General features: G+C 48.9%; 9 protein-coding genes across 9 annotated transcripts; 4 read left to right on the forward strand and 5 right to left on the reverse strand.

The window, feature by feature from the left end:
* The first annotated feature begins 2,411 nt into the window (after positions 1-2,411).
* Positions 2,412-4,500, forward strand: FOXG_09843 (oxalate decarboxylase). The gene is made up of 3 exons (XM_018389070.1): positions 2,412-2,729; positions 2,780-3,599; positions 3,651-4,500. The coding sequence occupies exons 1-3, from the start codon at positions 2,650-2,652 to the stop codon at positions 4,230-4,232; spliced, it is 1,482 nt and encodes a 493-aa protein (XP_018247263.1). The 5' UTR covers positions 2,412-2,649; the 3' UTR covers positions 4,233-4,500.
* Positions 4,501-4,963: 463 nt separating this feature from the next.
* FOXG_20165 (uncharacterized protein) lies at positions 4,964-6,172 on the reverse strand (the record flags this gene model as incomplete). The annotated part of the gene is made up of 1 exon (XM_018400432.1): positions 4,964-6,172. The coding sequence occupies one exon, from the start codon at positions 6,170-6,172 to the stop codon at positions 5,000-5,002; it is 1,173 nt and encodes a 390-aa protein (XP_018247264.1). The 3' UTR covers positions 4,964-4,999.
* Positions 6,173-6,743: 571 nt separating this feature from the next.
* FOXG_09844 (uncharacterized protein) lies at positions 6,744-8,621 on the forward strand (the record flags this gene model as incomplete). Its single annotated transcript, XM_018389071.1, has 2 exons — positions 6,744-7,222; positions 7,277-8,621. The coding sequence occupies 2 exons, from the start codon at positions 6,744-6,746 to the stop codon at positions 8,619-8,621; spliced, it is 1,824 nt and encodes a 607-aa protein (XP_018247265.1).
* Positions 8,622-9,496: 875 nt separating this feature from the next.
* Positions 9,497-13,369, reverse strand: FOXG_09845 (uncharacterized protein; the record flags this gene model as incomplete). Its single annotated transcript, XM_018389072.1, has 9 exons — positions 9,497-9,646; positions 9,703-10,179; positions 10,594-10,787; positions 10,857-11,208; positions 11,323-11,793; positions 11,941-12,212; positions 12,265-12,278; positions 12,505-13,130; positions 13,298-13,369. The coding sequence occupies 9 exons, from the start codon at positions 13,367-13,369 to the stop codon at positions 9,497-9,499; spliced, it is 2,628 nt and encodes an 875-aa protein (XP_018247266.1).
* Positions 13,370-13,949: 580 nt separating this feature from the next.
* Positions 13,950-14,961, reverse strand: FOXG_09846 (uncharacterized protein; the record flags this gene model as incomplete). The annotated part of the gene is made up of 3 exons (XM_018389073.1): positions 13,950-14,419; positions 14,475-14,723; positions 14,781-14,961. 3 exons carry the CDS (start codon positions 14,959-14,961, stop codon positions 13,950-13,952), a joined length of 900 nt encoding a protein of 299 aa, XP_018247267.1.
* Positions 14,962-15,538: 577 nt separating this feature from the next.
* FOXG_09847 (uncharacterized protein) lies at positions 15,539-17,089 on the reverse strand (the record flags this gene model as incomplete). Its single annotated transcript, XM_018389074.1, has 2 exons — positions 15,539-16,678; positions 16,730-17,089. 2 exons carry the CDS (start codon positions 17,087-17,089, stop codon positions 15,539-15,541), a joined length of 1,500 nt encoding a protein of 499 aa, XP_018247268.1.
* A 990-nt stretch (positions 17,090-18,079) lies between these two features.
* Positions 18,080-18,229, forward strand: FOXG_20166 (uncharacterized protein; the record flags this gene model as incomplete). The annotated part of the gene is made up of 1 exon (XM_018400433.1): positions 18,080-18,229. The coding sequence occupies one exon, from the start codon at positions 18,080-18,082 to the stop codon at positions 18,227-18,229; it is 150 nt and encodes a 49-aa protein (XP_018247269.1).
* Positions 18,230-19,028: 799 nt separating this feature from the next.
* Positions 19,029-20,828, forward strand: FOXG_09848 (xylan 1,4-beta-xylosidase; the record flags this gene model as incomplete). The annotated part of the gene is made up of 3 exons (XM_018389075.1): positions 19,029-20,121; positions 20,203-20,640; positions 20,695-20,828. 3 exons carry the CDS (start codon positions 19,029-19,031, stop codon positions 20,826-20,828), a joined length of 1,665 nt encoding a protein of 554 aa, XP_018247270.1.
* A 573-nt stretch (positions 20,829-21,401) lies between these two features.
* FOXG_09849 (uncharacterized protein) lies at positions 21,402-23,885 on the reverse strand (the record flags this gene model as incomplete). The annotated part of the gene is made up of 3 exons (XM_018389076.1): positions 21,402-23,349; positions 23,407-23,719; positions 23,795-23,885. 3 exons carry the CDS (start codon positions 23,883-23,885, stop codon positions 21,402-21,404), a joined length of 2,352 nt encoding a protein of 783 aa, XP_018247271.1.
* Positions 23,886-25,108: the final 1,223 nt, after the last annotated feature.

Raw genomic sequence — 25,108 nt, forward strand, 5'->3', positions numbered from 1 at the left:
CCTTGAACATTGGCTCAAGCAACAAAATTTATGCTTCTTTCAGCAATACACCGACTCTCTCGCCACACTAACGCTTTGACTTGGGGGCTGACGCATGATTTCTGGGGAAGCGGCGACTAACACAAGTATTCTTTGTCGCTCACATCATCCGAGAATCTAAGAGAGCGAACAAGGGTATCGGGGAAAAGCACGCCTAATATTCGTCGTGCCAGCCGTATTCTTGCTTCGAAATACAAGGGTTGGCCGGCTCTTTGCATCGAACGGCCGACGAGCCCTGAACTAACAGTGCTGGACCTGAAGCAGCCAACCAGGACGTTTTCGCCAAGCAAGCGAATGGAGAAACGTGGCATCAGTCGTTATCGATAGACACAGTTGGGGTTGTGAAGAAATTGGTCCTAACCGCACAATATTCCCGATGGTAAGAGCGCGGTTAAGTATGCCCGCTGCACGCCGAAGTTGATATTGACGGGATCAAGTACCCTACCACAACAACTGTCTTCACGACTAGTGTGATCTCACAGATACATTGTGTGAGCCAAAGACTATATGAGGATGGCGGGTTCCGTCCATAATGATCAGAAATCGCGCATAATAGTCCGATGATGATCATTGCCATGCCAAAGTCTCTCAACCAAGGGCACGTTTAGTATAGAATTCCAACATTTGCTTTCGCATGGAGTAGTATCTTCAACTAATCTAAAAATACATTTGTTGTCTGTAAATTGCTTTCATTAAGTATACATCAGGCTTTGCTTCTGTCTCGCTGGCTTCCGTCACTCGCCGGCTGGAAATCCGACAGAATCTACCTCTTTTTGCCTCTGACATTTGTACCTTGGCCCATCGAACCAGAGCTTCCCGGCCATATTTAGAGTCTTTACAACTAAGATGCACTCTTTGAACATGTTGCAATCTATGCGTATTGAGGCTAGCCAGCATATCCGTGTTGTTATTTCTTTGTACACTCCTCCCAACTTCCCTAAACAGTTCAATAAAAGGTCCAGTTTGCTTCTCTTGCATTAATATGTTCAAATTGCTTACTTGAGCTTGCGACCAAGCTGATATGTTGAGAAACAAATTTGGTCTTATAGTTACACTTCGAACAAAGCTTTTATTCACGTCAAGGCAGTTTCCATCATTCATGTTTCTAAGACCTTCCCAGTCGGATTTCAGTGCTTCAATCTTCTCAACAGTTCCCCATCTTGTCTTCCTCGACGGTCAGCACCAGCACTGGCCATCCGCGCCTGATCGAGTGAATTTAACATCAGAAAACCAAACCAAAGACTTTGGCTGGAATACAGCCTCAAGGGTGAAATGTATCCTTTCTTGAACTGTACTAGTGCTCATGACTGGAGTCAACTCTGCTTGAAACGTTATTTAATGACTTTTGCCCTCTGTGTTATTTTTCGTCTCCTCCCTTCGCAATGCACCTCGATTGATCAATACGTGGCCAGGCTATATCTTCTGTCTGCAAGAAATCAGCTTACTTTTAGGCTCCCGTTCGAAAGAAATGACGCTATCTCCAGCAAGGCACCGATCTACCTGCGGCTTCGACGCTTTGACTTCACGATAGGCTATTTCATCCGTGCGTTCCGTTTGTACCAATGAGAATCTCCAAGGTATGCTAAGCCGCGAGTTTGAAGCTGGGGACAAGATACGATTAGACAGACTGCGTAGTAGATCGTCGCATTTCGCCTTTACTGGCCTTTTCGGTGCCGAAGGAGACAGAAATCAAGTTTCTCCTTCAATTGGAATTTTCTTTGAATCAAGGATCGCGGATAGCAAGTGCCGGACTTTCCAGTCAGTCCCTTGCATCTGAGCAACGTTTCAACGAGATGCAACCTCAAAGACCCGCTTCTAAAAATATATGCCTTCTATCTTAACGGGCACTTTTTATACAACTCTAAAAAACTTTTGAAGATATAGGAAGAATAGTCCGGCATTAATACTTTGGATGGTATGTTTAACTTTTAGATAGCGTGTGGGACTATCAATGGTACTTCTCATGAGACGCAACACAATGCAAGAGTTGTGCATATGTTATAATTAGGTTGTAAGCCTCGAAGGTTGAGTAATGCAAGTGCCGAACATCCGTCGGCTTTTGATGCCAAGATAATCCCGGGCCTTTCGTGCCGTTCCGTGCGACTCTGAGGGTATGAACCGGCGAATTCTACTGGTTCGCGGATGTCTAAATCATTACTAAGAAGCATGGATATCATCCACAATTTCGCGATTCGGGTATATCGAGTATCGACCCTCATGCATGTCAGTTCTTATGTCCATCATCGACTCTGGCAATTGGGTAGTGCTGACGGAACTTTTGTCTTGTGTTACACATACTACCTGTCCGAATGCTCCGTCGGGACCGAATGCTTCCATGATGACTTCGGGATCTCGGTGATCTCGGGTTTGACCCTACATCACAGGGAGCCCAATTGATCAACCATGAGAGGATATTGATCGTCCATTACAGGTAATACTATCAACTTATAATACCTCATTCTCGTGGGACCATAGAATAGGTTGAGGGCTCAAACTCCATAAGAAGCAGCAGCCTGCCTCTGTCCTCTATCTCTCGCAGCACAGCTCGCATCTTTCAATTTGAACTATCAAGACATACAGCTAGGCCTATTCCTCGTGAACATCGTCAACATGGTACACCGTAACACCTTCTTCAAAGCCTTGGCGGCTTCACTCTCTGTTGCTCCAGGCTCAGCACTCCCTGCCCCTCAGTGAGTGCACACTTCATCTTGATGCCAAACCAAAAGCTAAGAAATATCAGAATGGGCGATTATGGGGAGAACAAGGGATCTGTAGGTGGAGTTAAGCCCCCGACACCAACAGTTGCCTCAACCAGCGGTTCTCTATACGGTGACTCTAGCTTACTCGGTGGCAACGCTCCCCTCCCAGATCCTGACCAGGATTCTGCCATCGTCAAAGACCCAAAACTTGTCAATGGCCAGGCAGCTGATCCCAAGCTCGGGCTATATCTGGACTTTGACGGCGTGGATGTGCCTCAGCCAATCCGAGGCGAGCTAGGCGCTACAGATCCCGGTCCTCGAACTTACGACTATGAGAAGCTCAACCCGGATCTTTTTGCCCCTCCTGGCACAGATGCCGGAGATGTCCCCAATGCCATGTGGCCGCTTGGTCTTTCTCACAACCGACTCGGTAGTGAAGCCGGCGCCGGATGGGCTAGACAGCAGAACCAGGATGTCCTTCCCGCTGCAACTGATATGGCAGGAGTAGACATGCGTCTCGCGCCGAATGCGTACCGCGAGCTGCATTGGCACACGGCCAATGAGTGGGCCTTGGTAACAAAAGGCTGTCTGCGTGTTGCTGCTGTCAACGATGAGGGCAAAAGCTTTGTCGATGATCTCTGCGAAGGGGATGTTTGGTTCTTCCCTGCTGGCATACCTCACAGTCTCCAAGCTTTTGATAAAGGCGTTGAGTTCCTGCTGGTATTTGATCAGGGCACCTTCTCTGAAGATGAGACATTCCTTGTATCCGAGTTGTTCTTGCGAAACCCCGTCTCAGTTCTGGCAAAGAACTTTGAGACCGAGACAACTGCTTTTGATAACATCCCGAAGGACGAGCTTTACGTGAGTGCATTGCCTCAGCGTCTATCTATATACTAACATATAACTTCTCAGATTTTCAACGGAACACCAGCGCCGAAAGATATCGAGAAACAGAACGTGACAGGTTCAGCTGGAGCGCTGACGGGTAATGGTTCATACACGTACCATTGGTCTCAGCAGAAGCCCCATACCGTACCCGGAGGCTCTGTTAAAATCATCGACCCTACAACCTTCCCAATCGCCAAAGGATTCTCAGCTGCTCTAGTTGTCGTACAGCCTGGCGCCCTCCGCGAGATCCACTGGCATACTACCTCCGACGAGTGGAGCTATTTCCTCCAGGGCAGTGGTAGAATCACCGTATTCAAAGCAGCCTCGTCAGCTCGCACCTTCGACTTCACTGCTGGTGGCGTTGGATACATCCCTGCTGCAAACTCTCACTACGTCGAGAATACTGGAACGGAGGACTTGGTTTTCCTCGAGGTTCTTCAGGCGCCCAAGTTCTCAGATGTTTCTGTGGCACAATGGCTGGCCTTGACACCCAAGCAGATTGTGAAGGACCACCTCAAGGTTTCTGACAAGTTCTTGGATTCTTTGCCCAAGGAGAAGGCGTTCATCAAGACCGGAGACGTGAATATGACAGCTATCGCAGACTAAGCTTAGGGATCATTCGGTGGAGACGAGGCTACGGATATTGGACCGAGTGATATGATTGTTTGTGGGGATTCTACTTTACTTAGTTCTGTGTGGTGACTATAAGCTCTCAGCCCAGGTCTCATGAGCTGTGAAACCGTTGGCTGATGGCTGCTAAGTTATTATCATTTGGCTTGTGCCGACGGTAGCACTCCATTCCCAAATCTCAATTAGCTACCGGATTTCCTCAGATACTGTCGGTAAATGTGTAATAAAATATTCTTTCAGGGAATGCATTCGACTCCGAAGGTGAACAAATGGGCTCAGAGGATATTCCCATGGCTCGTCTTCAACCTCCGACACATTCAAAGTAGTCATCATGGTGGTGCTGAGTGACTTTGAACTTGATCGAATCTATGCTTGCAGATTGGTGGTACAAACAGCATACGTTATGCTTTTGGGCTCATTGCGCCTTTTTGATGGCCCCGTCATAAATGGGGATTGGATGAGTTGTACAGATTGGGCCATCGAAAGGCGACACTCGCGGTGCATCGGCGGCTATGTTAGGTCCCAAGCCCAGAAGACTCTGGTGAAAGCAAGTGTACAGAGCGACGCAAGTATCTGATGGTGTGAGTGTTGGCAGTGCTGTAAGAGTATCCAACGTAGAGACATGAATCCATACGGAATAGCTCAGCACGAAGTTGGCAATGGCTCCGAACCCAAAGTTAAGCCTTCTGTCCCTGAAGTATGAGGTAAGGTATTACTAGAAGACTTATATTATATCTATATACTCAAACATCTCCAAGAGACTGTAATGGCCAAGCTAAAGCATACTGCCAAAACGAGCCAACTGTCCTGGCCACTAGGTAGATCAAGAATGAGCCAGAATGACCAAATATCCAAAATTCTCGATGACGGTGTAATATAGCCCCATAGAATGCTAGAACGACAAGAGCTTCCGGTCTATGCTCATATAGGGCCTCGATGTACTCGTCAGGAATAACCAAGGGCCAGGCCATGACCGCGTGAGGGCCAACATCAGATCTGGATGGCTCTTGTTTCGTTATGTCCAGTACCCATTGAATCCGGTCAAGTGCCGAGAGACAAGCTTCAGTAGAGGTAGACGACGTTGAGGATGACTTGAGGAATTCCCTCAGATGTCTTGTGTCTTCCCCTGAAGCCTCCTCCTCTGTTTTCTCAGATACGACTTTCGTATGCATGAGTGGTTGCAAGTTGGAGTGCAGGATGTTGTGCCAGTACTTCGCGGCGATGGCCCGTACCCCCCTATGAAGATGAAGGTAACTAACAAAATCTTCAACAAACTCAGCGAGAGTATCATGACGCTGACAGAGTGTCTCGTGAAGGACATGAAGTCCAAGCAGTGAGGCAAAAAGAAAAGTCGGCACGTAAGTGTCTTCGGATATCTGATCTTTGGCTTTGTTGAATAGGCCTAGCGCTCGTGTCTGTAGCTCAGTGGCTTGCCGACGGAACGACGATGCTTGTACCACATCCTGAGTTGACAGATGAAGCGCCGAAAGCGCGAGGACTTGATCCAGGAGATAAGGGGCCTTGAATGAATTCTCCAGGGCAGCGTCGATAACAGGCTGAGCTTTTGACTGAAGAGCCATGAAGTCTGACATGTTCATCATAGCATAGTGAAGGAATACCATGTGGGTTACCGTAAAATTCGGCCCAGAATGTGGTGTAACATCATCTGTCTCTCTAGGAGCCGCCAGAAGATTGCTTTCAACGACGTTGGTAGGAGTAGATGCGGCGTCGGTTGCGTTTGGGGTCGAAGGCGTCGCCGTAAGGTATGGACAAATCAGGTCGCTTATGACGCAGTTCCGGCATTCCGGCTGTGTTTCGTCGCATTTGATATGTCGGTTTTTGCATTCCCTGCAGCCGTTTCTTGACTTTCGGTGGGCTCGACGACCTGAGAGTTTGCTTCGTTGCTGTTTTGGCATTTGTCGAGGAGCACAAAGAGCAGCAGATAGAGTTGGTATGAACCAGTCCGCGAATACACGGATGCCCCCTACGAAAAGTTAAAGACTTAAAGGTAGTGCAGAGAAGAGAATGTAACAAGGAATCCAGGCAATAATTAGCATGGCAATGCTCTCTATAAGCCGAATTTGGTTTAGCCAAGTGGACTCGGGTTTTGGCTTGGCCAGGCGTACGTATTCCCGACTGAATACGATGTGTTCGAGATTGTACCAGGCTAAGAAACATTAAACAGCGCCAAGCATTGACGAATCCGAGCCGTCTTTCATACGAGGGCTACAAACCAGGAAACCAGGAAACCAGGATCCACGTTTAATCTTGACAAATTGATCTATCATGCAAAGCCTTTCGAGGTACGGAGAGCAACCATGTGGGTTTCTGGAGCCCATGCTCACGGCTAACTTGAGAGACGCGTAATCGGCAACAAGCTTGGGAGATACTGCTGATGTAAAAGGGCATGAGGTTTTAGTGAGTCGAAGTTTAAAAAGAAGTAAGCAGTATCGGGTCGAGTCTCTAATCTAAAAACCTTGTAACACCATGAGAGTCGACGTTACTCTCTTCGCATCCGCGTTGGCCTTCTGCACCACGAGTGCCGCCGAGTTGTTCTGCAAAAACCACCCATCCAGTACACATTGGCCCTCTGCCGGGGAATGGGACGCCCTCAACCACACCGTCGGAGGCGGCTTAATCAGATCGACGCCTGTCGCCTCGTCTTGCTACAAAGACAGCAATTTCGCATCTGCCTTCAGCTGCAAGAACGTGACTGAAAGCTGGTTTTTATCCGAGTTTCATGCGCTACAACCCGAGTCAATTGGGTATTCTTATTGGGCAAACAACTCGTGTGTCCCTCCCAACGACCATGGCTATCGATCCGGACAAAGCTGTAAGATTGGCGGTCTGCCTCAATACGTTCTTGAGGCTACATCTGCAGCTCAGATATCCACCGCTATGAAATGGGCCAGCTCACGCAACATCCGCATCGTGATAAAGGGCACAGGACACGATCTCAATGGAAGGTATGTCGAGCGTGTTAATATGAAGAGGAACACGGCGGGCTGACATCCACAAAGATCTAGTGGCGCTTATTCTTTGTCCATCTGGACACATCGGCTTCGCGACATGAGCTTCCAGTCTGACTGGCCTCATCCCTCCAAAAGCATAACCGAGCACGTCGCTGTGGTCGGAAGTGGCAACAACTGGGGGGATGTGCTCCAGGGGGCTTACTCAGTGGGAAGAACAGTCGTCAGCGGTCAAGATCCTACGGTTGGTTTAGGCGGATTCATCGGAGGCGGTGGGCATGGTCCTCTATCCAGTCACCATGGCCTCGCCGCCGATCAGGTTCTTCAAGCCACAGTCGTGACTACAGACGGTCGTATCCTGGTCGCGAATCCTGCTCTGAACCAAGATCTTCTCTGGGCCATTCGCGGTGGCGGCCCTGGCCTGTACGGGGTTGTCGTTGAGTATGTTTTACGAACTCACCCTTATCCCAAGAACGTGGTCTGGTCATCAATCTCTATAGACCTTGCAGAGAATGCGACAGTTGAGGCAGCCACGGCCTCTTGGAAAGCTATGGCGGCTTTGGTCAGAAGTCTTCCAGGCTTGATGGATCTTGGAATCACCGGAAACGGGTTCGCTTCGACATCAACAATCTCAACCCGAGACAGCCAATCATCCGTTCAAAGGGGCGTCGGACTCAGAATCACACTATTTGGCTACAACACCACGACCCTGGCGCTGAAATCTTTGCTTGAGCCAACCAGCCGCAGAATGATGACTTACGCTGATGTTGAAGGCCTCAAAGTTACAATGGCGGAGCCAAAGGTGGAATCTGATTACTTGACCTTTTTCGATGTGCTAAACCCGAACCCCAGCGCATGCAGCGATATCAGTTTAGTCTCCAGTCGTCTACTCGGCCATTCACAGCTCACGGATCTGTCTTTGGCGGACGTTCAGACACATCTTTACACCATCATGAACTCTCAGGTTGAAGGAGAACCCTCAAACATGATTATTGGTCTCCAAGGCGGACCGGGTCCCAGAGATGTATCACACGACATGCGCGGTGGTCTGAACCCAGCATGGCGACAGGCCTACCTCCACCTCTTAAGTACCGGTGTCAAACTCAACGTAACCAACCCCAACATTCAGGGCGAGCTCAGGGTGGCGGCCGAGTGGATTGAAGAGCACAAGGAAGCTGTGTGGCGTAAGTGGGCGCCCGGTTCTGGCTCCTACATCAACGAAGCAAACCCCTTCAACGGGAACTTCAAGGAGGACTTCTACGGCGCAAGTTATGATCGCCTTGTTGAGATCAAGCAGGAATACGACCCGACCGATAGCCTCTACGTCCTTTCAGGGGTTGGTAGTGACAAGTGGCAGTACGATTTAAACAGCGGGATGCTTTGTGCTGAAACTTAAAGGCAACGAGAAGCTGCATTGCCACTCCCATATGTTTGTATATTATTGACTAGATAGACCTCATAGATTTCTGATGGATTCGATTTGACGATCTTCGTTAAATTCTGTACATTCATCGCGTTATAGAAGCTATGCATGCGCACACTAGGGTTTGACTTTAAGGGAAATTGGAGCGGGAAGCCATCAGCGTTAGTACGAAGTTGAAAAGTTAATAATGCGATTATTGCCCAAACACCATTCTACACGTGATGCTAGCATAATTTACAAAGCACCGCTTTAACTCTCCAGCCACCAGCGATGCGACATGAGAGCCTTGTGTGAAATGAATGCATCAAGATCCAGGAATATTTGACAACGGCCAACTCATGCTTCCTTTCCAAAACGGTCCAAGATAACTTGCTAGTGCTTCGATAAGAGAAGCCTTACAAGATTCGAAGATCCAAAACGATCGAATTTGGTACACGAAAGCAAGGTAAAAAGCCAGGACAGCCATGGCCTCAGGATTGCGTAGATATAAGGCATCGATGTAATCATCTGAAATAATGATCGGCCAGGCGAGGGTGGCCTGGATTCTGTTGCTGAAACTTTGAGCATTGTGGTTTGCAAGATCAAGTACCCATTGCATCCGCTTCAAAGCATCAATGGATGCAGTAACCGCCATCCTCGAGGCATCCGGCAGTGATTCTAAATGTTCACGCAGAGTTTTAGTCTCGGTCCCGGCTCCCAGGTGGTCAATTCTGTTGCCAAGCTCCACGATGCCCAGAAGGGAAGCCAAATTTGAGGCAAGAATTTGGTCCCAATAATCTGCCGTCACGGCACGAATTCCACGGTGGACACGCGCGTAGTCGACGAACGCGCTAACGAACTCACCGAGATTATCTTGATGATCTCTGAATGTATTGTGTAGGACGTGGACTCCGACAAGGGAGGTGAAGAGGAAGGCGGGCACGAAGTTTGACTCGCTGATATTCCCACGGGCTTCGAGAAACTGACCCAAGGCACGCGTCTGCAGTTCTGTGGCGTACCTAATGTAGAGATGCTTGCGTGCCTGCGCCGTGGTAGATTGGTATAAAGCACTCACAGCAAGCAATTGATCGAGGCAGTAGGGAGCGGTGTGCGCGCTTTCGAGAGCAGTGTCTAGCACCGGGCTCATGTCACCGCTGACTCCCAGATATTGTCCCATATTGAGGATGGCATGGTGGAGAAGAGTCATGTGGACGGCGTCATAGCGAACGGTTGGCTCCGTACCAACTGCCGCTGCCGCCGTAAGCAGATCGGTAGATGATGAAGTCAGTGCCGGGCTGTTGTTACTCGCGCTCGTGCTTGCGACGGCGGCGACGGCGGCGTTGGGGCCAAGTCCGGCTTGCTGAGGCGTCGAGGCATACGAGCAGCTTCGGTTTCCCAAGGCACACTTGGCACATCTGGGTCGACCCTCGTCGCACTTGACATGCCTCCTCTTACAGGTGACGCAACCTGCTTTGGACTTTCTGTGAGTGCGACGACTCTCGTTTTGGCCTGGGCCCTCGGATGCCATGCGTATGGAAGCAGCAGCTCGGATCTGGGAGGGTCAAGATACGAGGTCAAATGCGAACCTCTAGAGGCACATTTGAAGGAAGACATTAGTTATGAGTTAAAAAGCCGCCGTAGGTCAAACTGACTAGACTAGCCTTTGAAACACGGTGCAGGTGGGGTTCAGAATACGAGTCAAACGAGGCGTGGCCAATTTACATGGTGTTAGCGCTTCGTATTGATATACGACATAAATGCGAGATGAATGCGAGACGACCCACTACCCTCTCTAGCTTCAGGAATTTAATGAATGAGGGGTTCAAACTGCAGCCCGTTCACAATAGCCACAGCAGAAATGTTGGTTGTCAAGGGTAGGGAGTACTATTGATACTGTAGGTGAAACGACGAGATAAAATACATTGTCTCAAAATGAGAATTAATAAAACATGAAGTGCCTTGGGACTTCTCTCCGCATCAGTTTGTCAAAGGAATCCAGGACTTCGTGCTCAAGCACCCTGTCTGTCCCAGCTTTTCCCGCGAGGTATCTGCCTTCTAATCGCCGGGCCAGCTGGATGCTTCGCCGTGTCTTACAAGAGATCAAGTAAAGGATGCTCTGGTGAATACCTCGTAGCGGGTATGCGCCCGTGCCGACCGCCGCTGTCCCGAAGAAATCGTTAGAAACCCCACGTTGCTCTCAAACAGGCTGAAAAGAAGTGACACACGTACCTGCGAGCAGCATCAAGTGCAAGTTTGCGATCGCTTTAGCAATGCCTTTAAACACACCAAGGGGACCGTCTTCTTTCGCGCCTCGATACGGCTGAACGAACAGGCCGGTAAGCCCGTCATAAAAAGCAAACCCGAGCACCTGAAGCCAGGTTGCGAGGCCGGCCTTCCAATCTCGAATTACTCCGAAGTCCCTGACTTGGTGACCCCACAGCCGAGGAAATTGCCACAGACCCTCGGTGAAGGCAAACGGGATCTCAACGATGGCGGTTGCGACAGCTTTGACCAGTGTTCCTAGCCCCAACACAAATGCTAATGCCGCTGATTTGGTCACAGCCACACAACTCCGACTTTCCTTCGGTCAAATGTAGAAATTGGTTGGTCCAAGCTCTATAGAGTTCAACTCATCTCTTTGGTCGTGCTGATCTCGACGAGACAGTGTTCTGACTGGCTGCTTGAAGGCGCGTACTGCTGCCCTGGTGACGTCTGTGGTGGCGCTCAGCACGGCGGCGAGCACGCCAGTCAGAGGGTCCCAGCGACGGGTCTCGATGATGATCTTCCGTGTTTCAATCTGTTTTAGCTTATTGCCATCGATTTTGAGATGAGTCATGAGAATGTCCGCAGCGAGCTTCGACAGTTTTATGGTGTTCCGTCTCCTCGAATACTCCCAAACGGCCGGGCGTCCTTTGATGATATCACATTCGACAACGTAGGGACGGAGGTGTTTGTGAAAGGATGCGACGGCCTGTTTGACGCCATTTTCAGACTGCATTTTGCTCGCGATGGACGCAGCGGCTTCCGCAGCTTGGGGTGCCGAGCAAAATTCTATCGCTTCGACAAGTCTCCCAACAGTTATAGCTTTTTGCGGGATAGGTTCTGGCCCAGCCCCAGCGCTTGCTACCATCTTGCCCCAGAAAGGTTGACTGTTGGAATGGTTAGTCTGGTACACTCATATAGGTTCAGCGAGGTGTCGTAGAGAAATCAAGGAAACATACTCTCCAAAAAAGGGGACAATCGTGGTTGGTTTCCCGTAGAGCAGACCACATGCAGTAGTACCAGCACCACCATGGTGCATCACAGCACTCACTCGTTGAAACAGCCATTCATGCGGGCAATCTCCAAGGAACATCACATTGTCGCTCTGCGGTCCGTCCAGCTTACTCCAGCCCCGAGAGATCAATGCTCTCGTTCCGGTAATGCGGATCGCCTCCAGTAGCATATGAGATAACGCATTCGGGTCATCGATCACGATGCTACCAAACCCGATGTATATAGGTGTAGGGCCGTCGCGCAGAAACTCGGCGAGAGCTGGAGGCGGTGTATAATCGGGAGGGTCGCGGAAGAAGAAACCGCACACATCTATTGCCGGTTTAGCTAATGGTTAAGGGTATGGTCGCTTGTACTGACCTACATTCTCGCTCCAGTCTCGAGGTTTAGGCACCAAAGCTGGCGACCAGCAGTATGTGAATGGAATATCAAGCTTCTCTGTTAGCCTTGGCCCCTGAGAGAAAGCTATATCCTCCAGATCCAACGTCGCTCGCCATTTGTTGATAATATCTCCGAGCCTGGCAAAGGATAGATTAGTTTAGGATCCCAGCTAAAAATAGACCGAGAAGCCTAGATGAAGGGTTTTAGGCTTGGAGATACGCACCCTTGCCAGGTTAATACTTCAACTACTCCATAGGACAGGTAGTTAACCTTTATCTGTTCCGCAGCATCTACTCGTCCAAACTTGACATTGACCAACGGATGCGGAAAAGCCTCTGTGCTTGTCCAAGGCATGGTAAACATCATATGCAAGGGAATTCCTAGAGCCTGGGCACAGTGAATATGGGCGAAACTGGGGGGGTTTGCAATAATGGCATCTGCCACAAAAGGGGCAAAAGTGATGGGATCCGGATTGACACAAGAAAGCCAACAGCCCCGCAGCATCTCTTCAACCATTATCCTCTTCTTCCCTATATCACCAGCTTTGAGACTTTGTACGCTAGGGATAAGGCCAGGGTTGCGAACCATGTACGCCATCAACTCTGTAGGATCGCCACCAATAGGATAGAACTCTAACCCAGAGTCATGCACAAAAGACTCAAATGTATTGTGAGTGGCTAGTCTCACCCTGTGGCCGTGTCGTTTTAACTCAGTGCCCAATGCGACGAAAGGTTGGACGTCGCCGCGGCTGCCAACGACTTGGATGACAATATTGAGTTTGGTTGTGAACGGTTCGGAATCAGCAGGTCGGGGCTGCGGAGCCAGAGCCTTGGACCATCTGTAACTGAGCTGTGGAACACGACCAAGTTTTGGTTTGAAGTGCGGGTGAGTGCATTGATCGTTCGGGAGTCGAGCTGTAGCTCAAGCCGGCCATCATCTTGCAGCACAATTAGTTAGCTTGCTGTAAGGTCTGTGACGTATCTCCATTGGTGAATTTTGGGATAAGAACCTTGAACTGTCGGTTGTTGTTGTAAAGTTGCGTCCGCAAGGTTGCCTTCGTACTGGTAGTAATCTGTATATTGTGACATGGTGGCTTGGCCTGGTAGTATTGTGCCTGAAGGATGCCGGAATCAGAAATTACAATTCGGAAAGGCGGACATCTCACGGGGAGCTCCAGATCTGTAGGTCTGGCTACTCTTTATGTGAACAAGCTCTAATTTTATCTTTTAATTACATGATGGAGTGAGTGCGGTCACCAATCGTCACTGTACGATGGAAAGTGGCGACATGTCAATGACGGCATGAAACCTCAAGCCAAAAGATGACCTGAGGGTTTCATAAATGGTCAATGCGTGGCTCAGCTAAGAGCTTGACCATCACAGCCGCGTATAAGGTCAGACGCGTATCACATATAGTGGCTTGAAGATCCGAAGGAATCCGAGGGTACGGCAAGTATACGAGTTTTGGGAGTTCTAGGTAAAACGACTCGGGATTGGCTAATGAACGCTAAGCTAGCTTTTCGTGGCTCGGCTTATCCCCACTAAGCAATCTCAAATGCACCCCGAATGACTCAGCCTAACTGAACGCTCAGGTCTCCGTCCTTAAGGTTGCATCTTAACCTAGCGAATGCTGCGAACCTGAGACAGAAAAGATTACCTCTGATGAGACTTATGGCTTCGCCACATATGGTCTTTGACCAACCATGGGTACATTGTCGAAACTTCCTGGGTCTTGGCCAAGGGGATCCGATAGCGTCTGGTATGTAAAGATCGCACTTGGGTGGCGCACTGTAAAGATGACTGCGACGATGATCATAAGCAGAGCATCAAGAGTATAGACGTAGATCTCCTTAGAAATCAATGAGCCTGTGTGACCTTGAGCATATTCTATCATCCGAAAAACGGATCGCACCATGATGAGCGCACTGGTAAAGTAGAGTACGGCCATGAATGCCTGCCAAGGAGCACCAGTGCTCAGGGACCTGCTGGTCGGGCGACGTAGCATGCGCATGTGGAAGATTGCTGTGACAACCATGAATCCCCCGAAGAATATGACCTGAATCGCGAGACCAACGATAATGATTGTGTTGCCGAGATCCTGGCTTCCTTTGTCGCTGGCGCCAGCGAGGAGCCCGCCACCTGGTGATGTTAGTTAGGATAGTTCCAAAATGCCCTGGGGCTTTAGATATCGCACCTCCACCTTGTCCGAAAAACGAGAAAATGTCTCCCATCAAGAATATCTTGGTAAGCAGGCCCACCCTGATCACTGAGTGATGCTGTCCTTCAAGGAAACGTATGAGCCGGCCCAATGCCATGTAAATCGAAGCTGCATAAAATGCAGGTCCGAGGAGGATAAACACGCTCTGCAAGATATAAGGCATAAGGTCCCAGTCGGGAGTTTGCGTTGCCGAATATGCGCGGGCACCATATCCAACTGTTTCCACTATTCCACGGTGTTATTAAGTCTCATCATTTCAGGGGTCAACCAAGATAGTCGTACAAACGCATCCTATACAGAAGGGAATAAACGACCACGTCTTCATTTTGAAAACAAGCTGGAAGTGGCGAGCGGTAACGAGACCGAAAAGAACGGTAAATAAAATTGCCGCTGGCAGGGAGGGCTTGTAAAGATACAGCTTGAACCCATCAGTGTCGGTATCGGAGGCCGAATCGGATGCCATGGTAGGTATTAATGAAGAGGGGAGTTGACTGCTGGAAAGATGTAAGAACTGAAATGAACTATTATATCATGCGAAGTATTGCAAATATTGCCTTTGTGTCGATTTGGAACGTGAGAACTATATAGACGGACGTTTTTTTAATTTACGCAAGGCTTATGCATCAGGCAGATTTAGGGGAGCCTAGGATGTGGATCTTGAGAACACAAATATGAGCCCTTACAGCCAGACGAGTCAGATTTCAGACTCTGGATGGATACGCGGCAGGGCATAAGCGTGTAAAGACTCGGGTTATATCTTTGCTCCGTAACTGGAACCAACGACCGTGTCTATTGTGTGGATTAAATTGCTACAAGGCCAATGCATCGAGGTCTCTGATCATTTGGGATACATGCTGATTTTCTTTTAGCCAATTACCATATGTGTGAATATATATGTAAAACTGTATACAAAGTAACTTATACTAATCGATAATCTCTATCCTTCAATGCACAATTCTTTTGTTTAGCAGAACGCCATGCAAATTATCTGACCAATCTAAAGGTTTTCCAAACGCCATTTGAAGCGATTTCGGTAGGCATCAGCTGACATCACAAACCCATTGAACGATCTCCTTGCCCATGTGAAGCACCAACTTCTCATAGTGCGATCCGTTGTCAGCGAAAATGCTACAATGTGCTCCAACTTCATCTGTGCCCTCCATGGAAATGCGCACCCACATAGGATCAGCCTCCGGCGGAAGGATGCAGAATGTGCGCCCCTCATCCGGTTTTACCGCAACTTGCCTGTCCACTTGACCTTCGTCAGTCAGTCGTTCTTCTTCGGAATACGTGTGACTTTCTGGAGCACCTTGAAATAGTGATAACAGACATCCAAAGAACTCCACTAGGTTTGACAAGAGCGCGCTGAAGCAATGCAAAAGATTGGTAGGCTGATATGGTCTCAAGCGATGGCCGAGAGGTCTGTATGCCTCGTTGGTCTTTCGTTCTTGCAGACACAGAAGATCAGTGGCGGATTGCTCGTAGTGCCCTAGGCTCTCCACCTCGGTGCTCCAAATATCAGAATCTCGGAAGAGGTCACCTAACCTGTGGTCTTTTCCAGCTTGCTCAAAGAATCGTTCTTTGTCTGTGGCTCCATTACCCCATGAAGAGACTTTTGACCGCCAACAATACTGTCGTGGTGTGCAGGATGTGAAGAAATTCAGAAACCGGATTCTTTGTCGCCTTCCAAGATCTCCTGATTGCGCAATTTGCTTTTCGTATGCTGGGAAAGACTCATTGTAGCCCTCAAGAGCTCGTAGCTCGTGATACCTAAGCCTCAGTGTCCAGGGTCGCCTTAGACAGCGTCCATATGCCCAGTGGGAAGCAAAGGAGGCAATAGTTTCATGTGACCAACACTGGAGGCCGCTGTTCCAAACTGACTGCATAAGTTCGGGCTCAGATGGTAGTCTATTCGGCCATACTTGGTTGTCGTTGAAGAAGGGGGGATTGAAGCCCGCATCTACTAAAGATGCGGATGGAATAGTTGGTAGAAGTCGAGACGATGAGGAGTCCGACTCAAGCAATTGAGCCTTTGTTTCGATTTCTGTATGTTTAGGGCGGAACAGAGAGATGATGCCAGGAACGATAATGCCGGGGTTCAGGCCCAAGAAGGGACAGTCCAACGATATTGTGCCGATTATAGAATGGCGTTGCTGGTGATCCAAACTGAGAGATTCTTTCTACAGTTAAAATTAGTAAAGACTTGAATTTCAATTAGAGGAGGAACTTACTAGCTGAGCAGCTCGAGCAGCCAAAAAGCCACCCAGGGAGTGTCCTACCAGAATGACATCTGTTTGGGAGTTCTCGTGTGGCTGAAGCCAGCGGCTGAAATTTTCTACCGCAATATCCATGGAATTACGTGTTTCGTACTGAGGGTAGATCTTTGAAAAGACGACGTAGGTATCTCTGAGGGCTTGTTTGAGAAAGCTATGGACGTGAGAAGGGAACTGACTGAATGACTCTTCAGTCCCGCAAAACCCATGGATGTATATGACAATCAACTTCCTCTTATCAGTCCCGAGGTCAGAACCATTAAAAGATTGAGGTAACAGTATAGGTGAGGGTTCACCAGACTCAGCGTAGGAAGCCATCTGGTTCGAGCTGAGTGCAGACTTAGCACAAGTCTAAGTCTCTGACACTACCCAGCCTAGTGAAAGTAGGTTGGCCACGAAAGAAGTATCTAAAGAATTTCGCGCAAACATGGGTCTGATTCATTTTGTTAAACATAGATCAGGAGTCGCGTTTGGCATAGTCCCTTGTACGCCGTCGATAACGTTTGGACATTCGGCTTACCCCGAGTCTAATTCAGAAACGGGACGCACGTTTCAGAGGCTAGATTGATTGGCGCCAGCCTCGTATTTGCTCACTACCTGACGTCGCCACATATTCCAGAGCTCCTTCCCCTGTAGTCTCCACATTGTAATCTTAATACATTTCTCCATTGTCTCGATACTGAGGCGCACCTTGAAGTTGGGGCTATGTCGTAGATAGCTCGAAAACGAGATTGCGAACCCACGAATGGCCGATTCGACTTCACGTTAAGAATACGAACTTGTGCCAAGTCAACACTGGATACCTGCGACAGCCAAGGGAAGACCTCAGTATGGAGACCACCTACGACCACAAGACCTATCATTCCCAACTGCAGGCTCATCGTCGTTCTTTCATCGCTTCACTTCAGATTAAAGCGCTGTACCTTTAATGTCATGTCCAGCACTGACGCCGGCCTTAGGACAAAGCCAGGAGCCGTAACCCTAGAGCCCGATGACTGGGCCATGATTTCAGAGGGCAATGTCGACCTCTGCAACCTTCAGAACTTTGGCGCGGTATCGTTCTACGACTAAGCCGTCCTTTTCAATGCCCTGACAAAGGACTTCTACAGAGAACAGCATGATTACGCCTACTAGAGTGGCTGTTCAATAGGTCGCAGGAAGGGTCTACCTCGATGACTAGAAGGGCACTTTCGCCAGCGCGCCCGCCATCCATCTACCTCAGAGCTTTGGTCTACACTTTGGGGACCCATGTTACCGTAATACAGCAGCGTGGCCAGTTCCCGCGATCCTGCGAGTTTGAACGTATAAATGGCCAAGTGCGATCCCCTCAACGGTCTTGTCGACGGGCTCGTTTTTGACGACCCCGCCGGTCAGTCCAAGCCTCTTACGCTGGTGAGGCAGTCCTCCAACTACTCTAATACAGGACATATGGCTATTGTCAGCCGTTTCCCAGTTTGATCTTCCAATCTCAGTACTTTGCATCCACGTCCCAGCACATATAGCTTGCGAAATATCTCAAGAATATGGTGCCGGGAATTTAAATTGAATAAATAATGATAGGATTTCAATTGAAAACTGTTATATCTACATTGATATTCAAATCATAATGTGCGACGCCGTAGTAAAATCACGACTCCTACGGAGAAGCGTCTTTTTTTTATCTTGTTCCCCGTCTTAGTTTTACCACTACTATTACAGGAGTCAAATCGGAGAGAAATGGAAAAGGACCTTCATATCAGGTACCGTTTGTCAATGTATCATTGATGCATGGCCTAGACTTTGTGTAAACACCCTCAATATCTGGGCAAGACAAACTAGGAGATCAGCTACAAGGTGGGGGGAATGAGGTTAGGCACGACAGAATGTAAAATTAGCCGCCAGGCAAACTCTCTTGATTTCTTCCGACTTTCCCGGTTACTATGCGGCGGCATTTCGGCCACAGGGGAGACGCGTTCTCTGGTCCGCTAACTTCTTCGGTGAAGAAGCAATGGCTCTTGGGTACGAGTACGATTGCTTTCCGCGCTCGCTCAAAACCCGACTCGCTGACCGCGAGTAACCACACTTTACCCGTAAGAGGGAGCACTAAAATACTGGGATGTTATTCCTTTTACCAATGCCTGGGACAGTGGCTAGGCAGACTAGACAGATCCTGATGATCATCAACAAGGTATATTTGACGTTCTCTTCGCGACGTCTGCCTGTTATCTTTTCACTAGCCCATTACAGCCTTTTTATCTCTTATCCACAGTACCTTACCATGACTCTCTTGGTGTCACTTCTCGTGTCATGGCTCGCCTTGGTGAGTGGGCAGACCATTTCCTATGGCCTTTCGACCTACACAAACCCAACTCTGTCTGGATGGAACTCTGACCCAAGCTGCGTCTTCGTCGCCGAGTGGGACTCGACTTTCTTCTGTTCCACGTCATCCTTCATGGCCTATCCAGGGCTTCCAGTCTATGCCTCTAAGGACCTCATCAACTGGAGACATATCGGCAATGCCTTGGTTAGACAGTCGCAAATGCCCAAGATGGAAAGTCGTAGCATAGGACAACAAGATGGCCCATATGCTCCAACTCTGAGATATCGCGACGGGCGTCTCTATCTGACAACCACTTACTTTCATCTGGGTACGGGTCAGTACCCTGAGGTCAAGATTGTAGTATATACCACCTCAAATCCATATGAATCTACTTCTTGGAGCGATCCAGTCATCATGCAGACCTCTGGGCTTGATCCCGACATATTCTGGGATGACGACGGCCAAGCATATATGTCATATGCCACTATTGGTATACAGCAAGCCCCGGTCAACCTGACTGATGGCACTGTTGGTCAACCAATCAATATTTGGAATGGTACTGGTGGCCGAAATGCGGAGGGACCTCACATCTACAAAAAGGACGGTTTCTACTATCTGATGATTTCAGAGGGCGGGACAGAGCTAAACCACTCTGTTACCATATCTCGCTCAACAACGGTTACTGGCCCGTACAACAGCTATGTTAAGAATCCAGTCCTAACAAACAGGGGTACCAAAGAGTATTTCCAGACAGTTGGGCATGCAGACTTGTTCCAAGATAAGTCCCAAAACTGGTGGGGAATGGCGCTGGCAACGCGGTCGGGACCTCAGTTCGAAATCTATCCGATGGGTAGGGAAACAGTGCTTTTTCCGGTCTATTGGGGAAAGGGCAAGTGGCCGGAGATGCAGCCTGTCCGAGGTCGTATGAAAGGCCCCCTTCCGCCCAAGTCTAAGAGGCTACCGGGCTCTGGACCATTCTACACCGACGCAGAGCACATCGACTTCTCTAGCGGAATCCCGTCTAGCTTCGTCACCTGGAGGCCTCAGTGGCGTACTCCATCCCTGTTCTAGACTTCTCCTCAAGGGCATAAACAAACCCTTTGTATCACGCCGTCTCGTGCCAATCTTACAGGTGATAGCACCTTTGACCCGGATAACGATGGACTTGCTTTTGTTGCTCGGAAGCAGACAAGCACCCTCTTCCAATTTAGTGTCGACTTGCTCTTCTCGCCTGAGGTTCAAGAGGAAGAAGCTGGTGTCACTGTCTTCCTGACTCAACTACAGCATTTGAGTTTAGGCGTCGTCAATCTTGTTTCTTCTCATGGCAAGCTCACCCCACACCTCCGCTTCCGAATCGAGGCATCTGGGAAACCAGGCATAGATACGCCGAAAGCAAAGGTGCTTCCCATCCCATCAGACTGGGAGGGCAGCGTCATCCGCCTTACCGTCTCAACCCCTGATGATAAGACCTTTGCTTTCTCCGCCTCATGCACTAAGGGTGCAGCTACGAAAATGGAGCTCGGTCAAGCCAGTGGAAATATTGTCAGTGGTGGAAGCGGTCCTTTCACAGGTTAGATCACTACTAGCCAATACATAAAATCTCAGATTAAGCTAACTCTTGTAGGCACTTTACTTGGAGTGTATGCTACGAGCAATGGTGGGAAAGGTGTCACACCTGCCTACTTTAGTCGATGGACATATTTGCCTATATCACAGAAAGTCGCTGAAGGTGACGAGACCTACGTGGGCAATAATTAGAATAGGAGGAAGGTATGCTAAACAGATAATTGAATCGATATCTTGAGTTAGATGTTGTAGTGTATCCTCCTTCGAGGTTCTGTCTCATAGCATGAGACGGCGTTATCCCATACGCAACATTGACCCGTCACGTATCCGACCCTCGCCGAGACCCCTAGGACCTGCAATGCATCACCTTACTCTACGAATGACACAACGTAGATAGGAGTTCACAAGAAAATCATGTAACATGGAGCTAAAGATAAATAACACGATGCGGCCCTAACTCTAGAGTAGCTTGAAGATTAAGGGTTTCGCTGGTTGCCGCGCTTGTCTAAATATTGAGCTAGATGTGTTATTTTCAATTAAGACCTGTTGCTGAGAACTTACAATAACCCACACAACTTAGATCGCGCTTGTTGCATCGAGCCGGGGGTGAGTATGGAAAAGGTCGGAAAAGAGTCAATTTCTAAGTCATAGAGAATCTGATCAGCCACCCGAGTCCCGAACTTGACCAGTCACTACTACAGTAAGCACTTTCTTCGGGTTCCCACGATGCTACCGCCTCATTGTAATTTGGCTCCTGATACAATTTCACCCCAATACAGATATCTTATTTTTGGCTCGGAGATCACGAGAACTGAATCCACCAGAAAAGGTAAAGGTACCTTCGGGGATGACCCATTGGCGTGTAGCCTCGTCCCAGAAACTAAGGTCCCTTCTCTGGAGAGGAAGAACAACCCTCTTAGCCTGTCCAGCCTTGAGATGCACCTTATCAAAGCCCCTCAGAACTCGCATTGGGGTACCGGCTGGGGTTGTGTCTTGGGGGAATGACACGTATAACTGAGGCACTGCATGTCCGTCCCTGTCACCAGTGTTGCGCACCTCGACGGTTACCGCACCTGCTTGTCCCCAAAGATCATTCCATCCTCCCGGCGCCTTGCCTTTGGACTCATCTACATGAGCTCCAATGCCGGCAGCTACATCAACGGTGAGTTCTGTTGACATCTCATAGGTGGTGTACGAGAGGCCAAAACCGAACTCGTACTGAGGTACAATGTCCATGGCGTCAAAATGTCGGTAATCTATAAATTGACCTTCTGTGTAATCAACTGACCACTCATCAGGATTGGTGGATGGCTCAGTTAGGTTGAAGATTGGCCCACCGTAATCGCTCGTGTTCCTGGGGATAGTGTATGGTAAACGGCCAGCGGGCTCCGCCTCACCCCAGAGAACATCCACGATGGAGTTACCGATTTCTTCTCCGGGGTACTGAGCTGACAGAATAGCCGTTACATTCTCGTTGTCGGCCCAGGGCATTAAGACTATACCCGGACCGTTGACAATAACAACAGTATTAGAGCACAAGGACGCAACGCTCTCGACCACCTTGGTGGCATTCCAATCAAGGTCCAGCGACTCTCTATCCCGGCCCTCTGCCGCAAATGCCTTTAGGAAGACCAGACAGACATCAGGTATCGGGTAGATAGACCTGAACTTGCCATCGATGATGTCCTTGTGTTCCAGAAGGGCCTGGACCCGGCCACCCTGTTTTCGCGCACGTTCTCGAATTGCGTCCAACGGCGCGATAAGCTCGGTGTGGCGGACAATGCCAGAACCGCCTCCCTGGTCGAGAGTGCCCACTTCGTAGGATATAGACGCGTTCTCATAGTCAAAATAGACGGACCCGATGGTTGGGTATGGCGCCCCATTTCCAAAGACCCCAATATCCTTTTCGTTCTCCAGGGGCAGTGTTCCGTTGGTATTCTTGAGTAGCACAGTGGCAGCGGCACCCAATTCCCGAATAACCTTGGCGTGATCACCTCGAACATCGCGTGCAGGTACGGGCTTGATCGCGAACTGAGGGTTGTTGTAACCAAACTGATTGACGCTTAGGGCAGTGGCGGAAGCAGGATCCAGGGCAGGGAAATCCTCATGTTGATGTAGAAAGAAGTATGGCGTCAGGACTCTCTCGACCATATCATTGAGGCGACTTGTTGTCACATTATCATCGTTAACTGCATCTAGAAGGTAATTGCCAAAATACGAGGCACCATAGTCGGCACTGATAGGTCCTGGCATCTCGAGGTCGAGTCCTGCGTTGGCGAAGGAGGCTGTGCCATGTGTCGCATACCAGTCGGAAACGACGTAGCCCGGAAAGGCGAGTTCATCCTTCAGTATCGAAAGCAAGTGATGGTTCGCGCAGGAATAGGTCTGATTCACTCTGTTGTAGGAGCACATCACGCTGACAGTACCAGCTTTAACAGCGTCAGCAAAAGGCCAAAGGTACATCTCATGTAATGTACGTTCGTCAATGTTGGAGCTCAAAGCATTGATGACGGTTCCATCCTCCTCAGTGGTCTGTGTGCGCTGTGTTTCCTGTTCGTTTCCAATGAAATGCTTTGAGCACGCTTGTACACCAACAGATTGTATACCAGACACGGACGCATGCATAGCGACGCCAGAGAGATAAGGGTCAGGGCCGAAACCCTCCCAGTTTCGCCCGCCAAGAACACTACGGCCCATAGGACCACAGGATGGCCTGCCATTGAATTAGCACATGTATTACCTCGACAGGGTGAAAGTTGCAATGACTTACCCAAGAAATACGTGTGCACCTTTGGCCCTAAACTCTTCTCCAATGGCAACGGCACGTTCATAGATAAGCCGTTTATCCCAAGTTGCAGCTGCAGTAAGGCCAGAGGAGAAGACGCTCACACCGTCTGACCTAGCATATCCAGAAGGGCCATCGGAAAAGCATATACCCTGGAATCCGAGCCTTTCGACTTTCCCAATTGTGCCAACACATGCCGGTCCGTCTCTGCGATAGCCGCCGGTAGCGATGCCAATCTTCTCAGTCGTATTGAGCTGTGCTATAAAGGCTCGGGCTTGGTCAGAAGCATTTTTCCATGCTTTCCCCATTGATTAGCCTCTTTACTCGACTGAGAACAGGAGAGAACAAGGACTCCATATGCGCAGGTACTTACAAGATGCTGGCTTCTGACTTAGCAGTGTCGCAGAAGTGGGGGAGACGAGAGCAAGGCCTGCAAGGCTTATCCACAAAGTTGGGGCATACATTGTGTAACGGAGGATCTTGGTCTTGGTTTTCTGAGTGGAGGACAGAGATACAGACGCTTGTTGCTCATTATATCTTCTGTTGGCTATCAATTCGTGCTGATTATACCCTTTTATACATCTTAGTCCATGTAGCTTCCTGCCTGAATACGTTTAAAGCGCGGGGTAAACGACCATCTGGATAAATAACTATGTCAATTTCCCAAAATGCGACGATTTTACTTTACTTGCTGTCGCGGTAGGGGAGAGGGGAAGTATTTACATCCCCTTAAGGTAATGTCCCTTGGTAAATAAGCACAGTTTAGACTATAGTGACCTGAGCTTTACCTCGTATTCCTATTTTAACACTTTACTGGGCTTCGCTTAGATCTGGATCCACAGTTCGGGTTATTGGTATCTAAACGAGGTCCTTTAACCATCGTAAACGAAAGCCAGGTTTTACAATTGAGTCTCGTTTAGAGAAACGAACATGATCCGAGGCTTTATACCTTTTTCCTTGATCAAAGCCCCCTTAATCATACTATGCCGGTACGAGGCAGAACGGAAGATAGCTGCTGTAGTTGAGCATCTGAGTAGCAGGTGGCGAAGGCGGCATATTCCCGTTTAGACGCTAGAACAGGAACGGGAACCCGGTCGCGTGTCTATTACAAACGGGTTTCTCGACCTTGTGGAAATCTGCTTGAAAGGATATAACTCTTCAGGGTATATCAAAGACTTGGCTTGTTCTCGAAGCGATCATTAATCAGAGGTTACAATCACAGGTCAAGGGAAAAACCAGAGGGCTTTGCTACAGGAAACTCAGAATCTAATAGTATAATCCGCCATGGCAAGTTTAGATCTCAATAATAGTAAATAGCGTTGCATTTTAATAATATATAAGGTCCTTTACTCTTGGTTATAATTAGGGACGGAGAAAGTACGTTGCGAACATGCGTTATCTGATGTAATCGTGCCCAGACAATTAGACTACCCTACAGACCCAGAGCTTCCAGTAGACAATTGCAGACAGGCGGTATTTGTTTCAAGCTTTCCATATCCCTAGGTTCCTTGTCGATGGCTTCTCATTAGAAGAAACAAGCTCATTTTTGGCTCTTGTTTGCCCAATGACGTGCGGTTGAGACCTGGATGATTGAAGCCAAGTTTTGAAGAGCACATGCTTGCCCGCCAATCTCCAGGCCATAACTTCATTGGTGGACAATCGATGGCAGCCGAGGCTGGTCTCACGA

This window comes from Fusarium oxysporum, chromosome 11 (assembly GCF_000149955.1).
Source record: "Fusarium oxysporum f. sp. lycopersici 4287 chromosome 11, whole genome shotgun sequence".
Lineage (NCBI taxonomy): Eukaryota > Fungi > Ascomycota > Sordariomycetes > Hypocreales > Nectriaceae > Fusarium > Fusarium oxysporum.

Bases quoted from the DNA above. Each gene is read 5' to 3' on its own strand.
- FOXG_09843 (XM_018389070.1), top strand. From the start codon at position 2,650: ATGGTACACCGTAACACCTTCTTCAAAGCCTTGGCGGCTTCACTCTCT. The intron at 2,730-2,779 runs GTGAGTGCACAC...AAGAAATATCAG, and splicing joins TCAGCACTCCCTGCCCCTCA to AATGGGCGATTATGGGGAGA. The intron at 3,600-3,650 runs GTGAGTGCATTG...ATAACTTCTCAG, and splicing joins TCCCGAAGGACGAGCTTTAC to ATTTTCAACGGAACACCAGC.